This window comes from Poecilia mexicana, unplaced genomic scaffold (assembly GCF_051168715.1).
Source record: "Poecilia mexicana isolate PSO_F unplaced genomic scaffold, ASM5116871v1 scaffold_15, whole genome shotgun sequence".
In the NCBI taxonomy this organism is placed as follows: Eukaryota; Metazoa; Chordata; class Actinopteri; order Cyprinodontiformes; family Poeciliidae; genus Poecilia; species Poecilia mexicana.
In genome coordinates, this window is record NW_028263384.1 from 17,661,885 (window position 1) to 17,674,193 (window position 12,309).

General features: G+C 42.4%; 1 protein-coding gene across 1 annotated transcript; it reads left to right on the plus strand.

Annotated features, from left to right (window-relative positions):
• Nucleotides 1-6,480: 6,480 nt before the first annotated feature.
• hps6 (HPS6 biogenesis of lysosomal organelles complex 2 subunit 3) lies at nt 6,481-11,588 on the plus strand. The gene has a single exon (XM_014976661.2). The coding sequence runs from the start codon at nt 6,840-6,842 to the stop codon at nt 9,507-9,509; it is 2,670 nt and encodes an 889-aa protein (XP_014832147.2). The 5' UTR covers nt 6,481-6,839; the 3' UTR covers nt 9,510-11,588.
• Nucleotides 11,589-12,309: the final 721 nt, after the last annotated feature.

The following is a 12,309-nucleotide window of genomic DNA, read 5'->3' on the forward strand; positions in this document are numbered from 1 at the left end:
AGCTGCTAAATTAGGCCCGCGCTAGTGAAGGGAGGCTGAGTGTGATCAAAGGCTGGGATGATTCTGATTTGAGTCTTTGCATGTAGCAGGAGGAATGAGAATGTCTTCTGAGACAAGAAAAGAACAAGAATCAGCAGGAGAGGATTTACAGAACCTTCCAAAAGTATTTAAAGCCCTTGAAGTTTGTTTTTTTTTGTTTTTGTTTTTTTTTTCTTTTTTTTTTCTATGTAACTAGAAACTTATATGTATTTTTATTTGAATTTAATTTGATATAAAAACACAAAGTGGGGCATAATTGATGGGGAGAGAAAGTGACATGGCTTTAGAAAACATTTTATAACAAAAAATGTGAATGCTCTGCACATGCATTTTTATTAAATGCCTTAAGTCAAAACTTTGCAGAACCAGTTTTCACTATATCTCAGTTACAAATAATTCAGAGTATGTCTCTCCCAGCTTTGCAAGAAGTGTAGGAAGAGTCGAGTCGGCCTACAGAGACGATAGTTGTGCACTCGACAAACGAAGTAACAATCTGGCCTCTAAAGGGCGACGTTATGTATTTTCCAGACACACTGTGTCATTTTATAGCACAATCAAGTAGCCGTGTTAACAGCCATTTTGCTTGTTCCAATCAAGTAACAGCGTTAGGTTTTTTTGTTGTTACAAAAAAAAAAAAACAGACTTTGCAATTTGACAAATTGAAATTGGACCTGTCTCCTTAAGAAGCTCCTGCTCTTTCCAACACTCATCACAACAATGCTTCTCATTATGCCGCCTCCCACTTTTCTTGGAAGTGTTGGCCTGAGAAGTAGCTCAGCAGACTCATTGTTCCACGAAGTGTCTGATAGTTGTTGCTGCTGCCACTAGTCTCGAGAAGCTGAGTGGGGAAGGCGCAGGGGAGGATGAGACAACAACTCTCAAGAGTAGCATTTGTGGAAATAGGAGGTTCTCTGAGCAAAGGTACAGGCACAACAGCTGGACAAAAAGACTGAAAAATGCTTTTTTTAATTTATATGTGTCTATAAATAGCACATATTTATCGCCAATGCATTTATGGCTTTTACTAATCACAGTGTAAGGGGAATTTGTTTTTTTTATATATATATAATTTTGTGACTACAACATATCTGTTCTCAGATGTCCTTTAGACATGAAGGTGGAAGTAGAAAGAGAGACATGATGAAGGGGAGATCTAAAGCAATAGAGAGGGCAGAGATGGAGGAAGACAGCATAATCATTTCTGGATCATTAACAACGAGGCAGAGGGGTAAACTGAACAAGGAAACCAAGAAGGAGGCTAAAGATGAAGAGATGTTCTTTAAACTCGGTGCACAATCTACTGACAGTGAGAGAGAATATTTGTTGCAGGAGTGGATTCACTCTGCTTACAAAGTGAAACACTTCAGTTTCCAAACATAAGTTAAAAAAAATCAGCAAGAACACCACCTTCTCTCATCCTCCTCTGAACAACCAAACCCAATAAACGCTGCCCATATGTGGTCACAGAGAGTACTACATTCAGCAGTTCAAAAATGAGTATCACATCGTGCATCCTGTGGGAACAGGACAGATTAAGAAGAGAAAGAAGAAAAGCAAGATGGGAGAGAGGGGTGCGGGTGTTGAAAACATGAAGCAAGTTCCACAAAAAGCCAAGGGCCATAAATCGGATTAATAGTGTGATGGAGGAGATCTGATGCTATTGCTGCTCAGAGTTGGGGTATGGATCATTGAGATAAGAGCCGGGGCTAAATGTGGAGGGACAGCCGGCTGTAAATGCTATCTTCCCTACCAATGAGGCAGACATATTCATTATGAACGATAACACTGAGAATACGGGACCTCTGTTTGCTTATCGTGAAGCTCATTTGGAAGAATATTGAAAGTTTCACCCCACTGCCTTTACAAGAAACAATTTTCCTTATTATGCTGAGATCACTGCTAATGACATCTCCAGAGTGGCTCTTTTTTTCACATCCAGCTTGTTATTTTGGGGGTCGTGTGAGTTAAAGATGTTGCCCATCACATCTCATTTATGTTAAGCTCTGCTGACTCTTTTCTTTTTTTTTCCCCCTCAAGTCTGATCCTTTCCTTGAGTAAATGACTGTGGATGTAACAGTCCCTGCTGAAGACTTGAACCTCAAGATCAAATGTAATGAACATCCGTTGCGAGGCTTATGCTTTCAGAATCCAAATATTTATTTTATATTTGTGTAATTCTTTTGCTTTTTTGTCACAGAAACTTAAACCTGTGGGAAAAGAGCTGGAAACCGCCATCCAACATCACTAGGCAGTCTCTCAGGTGGAAACGCCAAGCGAGAGAGAGAGAGTATATTGTAGTTTCAATATGACAAAATGCTCCAGATGTGGAACATAAAAATGGTAGACATAGAGAAAGGGAAGGTGCCATCTTTTATCACAAAGAGCAAACTAGTAATACCTGTCCTAACAGGACATATAAGGCTGATCAGCAGTCACAATGTTTTTTTGGGACACAGATATCGTCAAAATGACGTATGCTCTCAGTAAAGCCCAAACACTCGGAGAATTACCAATTCTTGCGCTTTTGAATCATGCTCAAATTGGAAAGGCGTCTATCCTAAGGGGATGCAAAGCCGTCAACCAACCCATCTTCTCCACCCTAAGAAGCAGCATTTCTTTCAGTCATTAGTTTCCCTTTCTGTGCCTTATAACTCAAGAAGAAAATCTCCCCCACATTCAATCCCCTCCAGTCTCCAGACAAGCACTTTATCTTCCTGTCTACAGGCACAGCAGCCTAAACACACTCTCTAATAGACACTGTTTTCTATCCAAGGCAAACCTGTCCATGAGCAATGAAGCCTGAATCTACTGCAACTATATACTTTTATCTGCATGCACACTATTCTGAATAACCAAACAACGTTCTCTAAAAGCGGCTCGGGGCGTTATAATAGAAACTGCCTGTTTTTTGTGTCGGAGCTGAAAGAAAGAGAACCTTTTCTTCCAAGTTAAACTTTACCCAGTTTTCTAGAGAAAACTTTCAGAAAAATAAGGCTTTATCCATTTTTCTCCTACTTTGAGATTTCTGGCTTTCAATAAGTAACAAAAAAAAAAAAACAACAACAACAAAGAAAAGCAATTTGAAGCTGTGAAAATAAGTAGGCGGTGAAAGCAAGGAGTTTTCATCAAAAGATCCTTTGACTTTTAAAGGGTCCTTGTTGTCTCCAACACAGGAGGAAAGCAGCTGCTGCACTGGTAGCATTGAATTAAAACAGAAACAATGACAATCATAAGATCCGCAGCACAAATCTACTTAGAAACTGGAAGAGTACGTCAGCTTTTTAATCCAAGATTTAAGTGAATAAAATTACTTCCTTGCATAAAAATAAAATACATTTGTGTCAAGTTAAATTGATACAAAGGCGCTTGCTTTTAGAATAAAAACAAATAAAACAAATTTACATTAGAGTACTAATACAACTAATAAACTAAAATTAAACTGATAAAAAAAAAACTATAGGCTTAGAGTTTTATTGCCCAAAATAAAACTCAATTTTATTTTGGCCAATATTAACATCATGAATGTTCTCAAAGGGCCAATTGTGCCGATATGTATTGATAAACAAACTGTTGAAGTATTAATAAATGCTGTTCCTGGATTCATTAAGTGCGATTTAAAATTAAATAATATTGAACATTTTTAACATTGACATATTATTATTTTGCTATTGTTACCATATGTGCAAATAGGGAACACTTTTAGTCTTCTCTGTAATCATGTGTGTTGTACATTTATTATTTTGAGCACCAGGGTCTTGAATCCCTGCCACACATTGAGGCTCAATCCTGCCTCCTCGTGGATGTTGCTTGACATTAAAGATATTACATAATTGAGCCTGAAATCCTCAGTATTTAAAAAAAAAAAAAAACATTTCTTGTCATTAATAAAAACAAAAGGATCCCACGGATAATTTGAAGAGACTCGGAGCTAAACTTTCTCCGTGATTTGATTATGTTGATGGGATCACAAGCTTAGGATTAATCCCTTTCTCCTATCTCAGATTCTGAGCAGATCTTCTCTCTCCTTCAGGAAATGTGACCTGATTTGATCACAAGTAGTAGAATTGAAAACTGAAGACTAATCAAGAGAAACAGTGGAAAATCCATTTCAGTTCAAGAAAATGTGATCAGCGTTCGTTCAGATTAGTTCCAGTTTTAAGTGTTGCAAACTACCTTCATAAATTAAAAAAAAAAGAAATTAAAAAAAAAAAGATATTCCTACTACTGCCAACTACTTGTTTGTGGTCTCTCTCTAGAGGTTTCTAAATATCTATTTATAAATCAGCAACACTGTCCTTAAGCGGTTAATACCACTGTGTGGGCTGTGGTGAAAGTTGCCAGAGAAGTTTGGTAAAGTAATACATGCTTCTTAGCAGGGATCCGCTTCCTTAGACTGTGAGTCACCAATGAGCCTTCAACTCCCACTGTAATAAATGTTAGATATTATCAAAACAATACATTTTTCATCCAGGTAGGCCTTTTTTTTTTTGTTTCAACTATGCCTGTATCCTCAAAAAGGCCTCTCAATTCATAATAAGTCTACTGCCGAGTTAATAAATCTCGCTTCAGTTAGAAATGTGAGTAAACAAGGACGACAGAGCAGAAAAAACAAACCTACACAAGCCAGAGGCTAAATTTTAAACCCATCTCACCAAAAACCAGAAAGAATTAGGATGGTTTTTCCAGATAAGATCAAATGTAAACACCTGATCAGTAAAACAACTGGTTTAGCGACAAAAAAATAGCTTTCAAAACTAGAAACAGAAATTCACATAGTTCCTCTTTTTACTCTTTACTGACTGTTCCTCCTACATTGTTTCCAGCCCAATAACACCTGCATCATCTGAAATATTTTCAGCACTGCTTCACATAAATAGGTGTAGCAGGAAGAAGAAAAGCCGATTCTCAAAATGCTAATGTGTTGTCTTGTCAGAACACGCTAACTTTTCCTTTACTTCTATGAGATCTGATGCCATATTCAACAAAATATATATTTTTTATATATTAAAATATATAAAGTTCTATATTCATGAAATTACGTATGCCTGGGCAGAAGAACATTGAGGCAACATAAACCAAACAAAACTGCAGTCTAAACAATGTGAAAATATGACTGAAAAGGGAAATGTGACATGGTGGCTACAAACGCTTCTCTAAAAGTTGTTAGCTTGGATCAAATTGACTGACCTACCATGCGTTTAAAGGCATGCATTTAAGCTGGATTTAATCATGCCTTATGGATAGGGAACTGCCAACCTAAATTGGTATACGGTAATATAAAATGTTAATGTATACCTCCGGTGTTTGGGTAGCAAGAACTACAACCAGATATTTAGTTCTTGTCTTATTAGAAATGATCTTTAATCATGTGTGCCATGAATGCATGAAAGCAAAGTTAAGTTCCTTATCTGTGTAAACAATCTTGACAAATAAAGCTGATTGTTCTGAATGTCTCTTTTGAAAATCTCTGGTCACACTCAAAGTGGATGGAAGATGTACACCAGTACATATAAAACATGTACTAAAGTCAAAGAAATTAACAATATTCACACTTTTACATAGAAATCCTTCACATTTGAAAAGGGCTTGGTCTACATTCTGCTTCACCAATATTCTGATGAAAAATAGCCTAAAAAAAAATCTCACACCCAGTTACTACAGCTCCATCTAAGTTAATAATTTTTCTCATCTCATCACATTAGAACCACAACCTTTAAGGTACTTCATTGTGACTTTATACAATAGACCAAGAAAAAAAATTGTAATTGTATAAAAAGATACATTTGTATTCAGCCCTTTTTACTGTGATTCACCTAAATAAAATTCAGCACTGGCAACTGTCTTAGTCACCCAGTAAATAGAGTCTAATTCTGTAATTCTGTTTTCTACCTAGTCCTCAAGAGGTACTCCTGCAGCTTTTACATTTAATTGGTTTTATCAATATATTCTGGCACAACCAGCCCTTACAGAACATTCAGATTTTTGATATGGCCAAAATGAAAATGAGTTTGACACCCTTGATCTAATTAGATCCAGTAAAAGATAAATGGTTCTATATATAAACTGCACTCCACATTTTTCAAAAGGTATTTGAAAATGAAAATAAAAGATGAAATGATGCATAATTGTCCTTCCACTTTACAATTATGTGCTACTTCCTGTTAATCTGTCAGATTGATTAAATACTTACGTTTTTGGTTACATAGTGACGAAATGTACAAAAAGGTCAAGGGATATGAACACTCTTGCAAGGCACTATCGTCAAACACTTCATTATTATAATCTAATTAACGGTGTTGAGATATCTAATTCTTATTTAAGATTAAAAATAATCTAAAATCCGAGAGAAAAAAATATATCAGCAGAGTGATTCCTCCTTTTCCTTTGCGAAATCTTTGTAGTCCAACGGTCGGCGTTCTGCTCCTCCTCTTTATGCAGAGCAGTTTCGGTATCCGGAAATTAACAGTCCCGTGATGTTAGAGGAGGGCTAGCATAGCATCGGAATGACTGCAGTGCCTTTCCTCAGACTGCTCTTCCAAACCTTTACACTGTCAGCTAATAGTTTAGCTCCGCTCTGGTCCATAAGACATGAAGTTACAGCATCGTAATGCTGTCGGATTTGTGTATCCCTCCGCTCGGCCGTTAAAGAGATGACTCCCTCCACCGGACCTAAAGCATCCGCTCTGCTAGCTTCGCTGGAGCCAGGGGTCGGATTTATGAGCCGTCAGAGCTAACGGGCTTATTGATAAGGGCTGCGGTGAAGGAAGTTACTCTGAACTCCTCGAAACAGAACCGCGAATATGTCGCGGTTTGCTTTGGAAGAGCTGTCGGATTTCAAGGACTATGCTGGAAGCCAGAAGCTGGGTGACTTACTAACTTTTTCTAAGGACGAGCCCAGCAGGATCAAACTGTCTGATGTTCGTGTGAGTCCAGATGGACGTCACATCCATGTCCTCCTCCGCCAGCCTAAGGTCGGTCTCATGACTTTTGACAAGCATGAAAGACCCCAGCTGGCTCTCAGCCCGAAGAAGCTGGACGTGTGGTTCAAAGGGGGCGTCTCCATAGTGGATGTATTCTACTTGGATCTCCTTCATAACAAAGGCAAGGGGACAGGAGTTGTTGCGGTGGTTGTTTATGAGAATGGGAAAGCCGAGTTTTGGAAATTCCTGGACTGCAAGACCGGCTGGCATCTCCTGCAGACCTCTGATCTGTGCAACAGCCCCCGGGCCAGAGTGGTGTCGGTGTGTGTGTGCTCCAGCCTCCTGGTGTGGTGTGAGGAGCGTCCAGCCTCAGAGAGCTCCCCCGCCCTGAGCTCCACCAGGGACAAACTGAGATACTGCGTCTGCAGGCGGGACTGTGAGGTGGAGGATGGAGCTGTGAACCTGGGAGGACTGAAAATCATCCTTCACAATAATCCTAAATTCACCGTCATCAGCTCAGGCGACTACGTGCATCTGCTGCCTGACCTGAAAGCCAAGCTGCAACTGTGCATCTCCAAATTCTTCCTGACGTGGTCCCCTCGCCACGACTCCTTCACCATCAGCACCACGTGCAAAAACACCCCGATAAAGAAGCTTTCGGCCAAGGAGTCCGACTTCAGGCGGCTGATTGCAGACTCTTTGGGATATCTGTCAGCTCTCGAGCCGCCTGAAATCTGCAGCTTTTCTCCCACAGGCTGCGGAGGCCTGCTGCTGCTCCTCAACACGGGCTGGCTGTACCTCCTGCAGGAGGACGGGATGCTGCGGCGGGTGTACAAGCTGGCGGACAACTTCACGCCTCAAGCAGACACTCACACCAGCCTGCGCTTTTACGTGAACACAGCGGCGCTAATAGTCGGGAAAACCCTGCATCTGATGGAGGTGAACTGTGGCAGAGAGCTGCAAAAGATTGCGTTGAAAAGAGAGGGGTTGTTATACACAAACCAGGCTGACAGACGGACTCCCTTTCTGCTCTCGGAAACTGGACTTTTCATGCTCGCAGATAAGGACTCTACGGGGAAAGTCCTGGGCCTCAGTCCGGCTGAGAGTAATCAGTCCGGAGCCGTCCTGGTTGAGGCCATTTTTGAGGAGGCGTGTAAGTACTACCAGCAGAGGAGCCTCAGCAGCACGCAGCTCACCGTGGAGTCCCTGAAGAAGGGAGGACGGTTCCAGGCTCCCATCTCTCTGGCCTCCATTCTCAGGAACTACCTCAACTCAGGCTTGAGGAGGACGGAGACAGAGTCGCTGCAAAATGGAGGAGGTGACTATATTGCAGGGCAGGAGAAGTTAATGTGCTCTCTGGAGGGGGAGCTGAGGGCTCTGGTGGCTCTGGAGGAGCTGAAGGGGAGTTTAGTGAGGGGGGGTGTGAAAGAGGTGGAGGCAGTGGGTGGGACGCTGGTGGAGAAAGAAGTGGTGAGGCTGCTGTCGTCCTCCGAACTGGACGGCGAAGCGTTGCTCTACCTGAACTCCATCTTCGCAATGTTCCCCAGCCAGGCGTGGAGCGCTGCTCAGGCTGCCCTGCAGCTGCACCACAACGGGGAGGGCTCCCTGTCCAGCAGGGCCGCCCCAGATGTGTGGAAAATGGTCCTCACTCCTTGCCCGAACTCCCATCCCGCCACGAACGGGCAGTCGAAGCACAGCCCCAGCCTGAAAGGGGATAATAACTGTAAGGTCACGACCTCCCCAGCTGCCCTGCCTGTGTTTGAGCTTCTCTGCCAGTCAGTCGTTTGCTTTCAGCCCGGCTGGCTGCCGAGGTTCCTGCAGCTCTCCCAGCAGCAGCAGGGCTCGGCGGCATTGGGACTCAGCCTGGCTTCGTCCTCTTGGGGTTTCCCCAGTGGGAGAGGCGGGGAAAGCGGGGAGAACAACGTTCCCCTCTACAGGCGGGCACTGTGGGTCCTGTCCAGCCTGGACACGGACACAGAGCAGCGGCAGGGCCTGGAGGTGGAGCTGCTGCTGGTCAGCGGGCGGCCCAACGCCATCCTGCAGGCGCTGCGGATCCTCATGGTGAAGCGCCAGTGGGAGCGGGTCACCCAGGTGGCCCAGCAGTTCTGCAAACAGAGCCCGCTGCTCAACAAGGAGATCTTCAACGCCCTGCTGTGCGAGGTGTCTCAGCACCGGGAGCTGGACCTGCTGTGGGCGCTGTGCCCCGAGGACTACACCGTCACCACCATCCTCAACCTGGTGCTCAAAAACATTCCCTGCAGCTCTCCGTCCCCCGCTCCATTTGCAGACCCCCACAGCAGCCATCTGGCCATCGGGCAGCTGAAGCCGCTGCTGAGAAAAGTTCTGCAGAGGGAGACAAAGCCCAGCCAGCGGTACGCCGACATCCTCCAGTCGCCATTGTACCCGCCGCCGGCTCTTCCCCGCCAGGCCACCTTTCGGCCGAGCTCCGTGTCCGACGCAGACACTCCGTCTCCTCGCACAGAGACGCGGGAGCTGAAATCGTCTCCCAACACAAACGCTCTACCTGCAGACCCAGGTGGATTTTCATAAACCCAAACAAACTTGACAGAGAACGAAACATGTCCGAACTGAATGTACTTTAGCACAAAGATACGAATAAGTTAAATGTTCATCAGTGAACTGACACTAGTGAGGTGGCTTTTAGCAGGTTGTCAGAACAAATCTGACAACTGGAAACTCTGAACTGACTACAGAAGACTCAAGTGTACATAATGCAGTTGACCTTTTAGTGTAAATACAGAATCTACAGGGTTATTTATCACTTAAACCTTAACTGCATGAGAATGAAACTGTTCTCGCACCAGCGAATTTAATATCAGCCTTATTAAATTACAACGGTGACATATAGGTGACTGTAATAAGACAGTATAACTAATTTGCTTGATAAGTAACAATGCCACTAATTCAGACTTGAAGGGATAGTCTGGATTATTTTTAAAGCTTCCTTCCTTTCTTGTGTTATTTATCTCCAAAGCCTTAACAGCATCTACTTGAGTAACTTTAACCTATGCAGTATTTAAAGAGTGCTCCAAAAAAACATGTTAACTACATGTGGGGTGTATTATATTGTCTTTAGTCCTTTTAACTGGAGTGGCGTGCTTCCATGCAGATGGTAATCAACGGAGAGAGCCGTCTTCCTGTTGTTGTTTGCTCAAAGTGAGGTAAGACAGGCGGGGTCAAGGTTCTACTGCTGACTTTTAGTTTCACATTCAACTAATTAAACGGGCTTAAACATTAACTCCGCTTTGATCGGCTTGCCCCGACATGACAACCAAAACATCCAGCAGTCCGTTTCTCCCTTCGGTGTCGTCCATTTTCCCCTTCCAGGCTCCATCTTGTCCCCTCTAAACCCAACTCACGGGACATTCCAGACTACATTCCCAGTAAAAGTGACTCACATTTTGGACTTTAAATTAAATTTCGGCACTAATCTTGTTGAGATTCAAGTGTTTGCGTGTGCGTGCGTGCGCGTGTGTGTGTGTGTGTACGCGCGCGTGGGAGGGACATGTTCGGACCAAACCGGTCTCCGTGTCCCTTGCGTAAGATCTCATGCGTTGTCCTTCTTGGAACCACTGTGGAAAATGTTATTAGAGATGATAAGCTTTCTGAATTCTTGGCTTTGCACTTTTATATCACACCAGTCAGTGTTGACTGCTCTGAACTCCGGACGGTTCTGTTGAGATTGAGCTTTTCTGATTTAGGATGGGTGAAGAGTGTGTTTTAGTTTAAAAAAAATATATATTGCATTTTGTACTAAAATATGGAAACATCCATAATATTCTTATTTATTTTTGAACCAAACTTTTAAAGACTACTAAGGTCTGTGTGGGTGTGGCTCAACGAGACTCTTATACGTGACAATCAGACTTCAAAGAGCTGCAGGACAGTCGGTGCCTTTCAGCTGACAGAGCGGTGTCACATTTCTGCCGCATCTCTGCAGCAGCTCCCTCATATTCCCGAGGGAGAATACTCCCCAGCATCCGTGTGCTTTCCTTTCCCCCTCGATTTTTAAAGTCACTCGGACATTCTTGGGATTCGTCGCTCTGGTGTCTTAGTTTGCGACAGAACCGACGGGCTGATTTCAGATCAGTGTGCCGAACGTGAACTGAGACTCTCTGGGAACTCCCTGACTTCCCCCACACAGGCCGCTCAGACTGCCTGCTTGGTTGTTCAGTGCTAATTTGCCTTCAACTCTGCCTGTTTATTGCTGCTGTTTATGTTCATTTCTTCTTCAGATCCATATTGTAACTTTGATTTTTTTTTTTTTTTTTTTTTTTTTTGCCAATGTTTACTGGAGGAGTTTAAAAAGTTTAACAAGTTAAAAGTATTTATCAGCATATGTTTCTATGCTATTAAAAGTAAAAATGAGATTCCCGTCTGAACCAAGTGATTTGCTTGTCCAGTCTGTCTAAAGTGGGAACGCGAGGTGTTTTTGTTGGCAATGAAAACCATTTTAGCATCTTGAAAAGATAAATGTTTCCGCTGTCGGTTTTATTGTCTCCTGCGGGATTTTCTCTGAACATGAAACGTTACAGTATTTTTGCAGGATGTAAAAATGATTTTTGCTTTTCCTTCTGACGATTGAAAACAGTAAAGATTTGAATGAGAGCATCTTTATTAAGTCATTTAAAAATGCTATTCATATCAAAACAGAAAAAAAAAAGTTAAACAGGGCAGCATTCAGTCGTGGTGTGATGATGACTAAGCAGATTACTACATGTGAACTATATTTGCAGTATTATTTTCTAATAAATGTGAATGTTGTTTATTTTAAGCCAAAAAATAAGAAAATGTTTGCACACCAAAATGAAAAATATACATTTACTTAAACTTTATGTTATGGCCTTTACAGTCATCGTGACTCAGATCAAGCCTGATGACGATACACATTTGAAGTATTTCTGGTTTGTTCACCTTTGTTTACATTCTGTCTCACAGATCAAAGCAGAAATTGTTCACTATGAACAATAAATAAAGGCATTAAGCTCCAGAGTATTGAATTACTAACTCTGAAACCTGGCCATACGCTTAAAACGGTGACAGAGCTTCAGCCAAATCCACTTACAGCTGCAGTGTTTCCATGTTCCTGGTTTTTTTTTTTTTGTTGTTTTTTTTTAGTTACACTTTAAGACCCCATGACTGTAAGTGGAGCAGATGTGGGACACTGGGTGCTTCTGTGGGGCTCTCGCAGCTAAATGTCAGCTTCCACATGAAGGAGAGAAGATGTAATCACAGCAGCAGACGTAGAAAGTGTGTGACTAGTTCCTCCTCTCCATTCTAAGAACACAAGAAAGGAGGTTCAGTTATAATAGGCAAGAAAAGGAAAGGT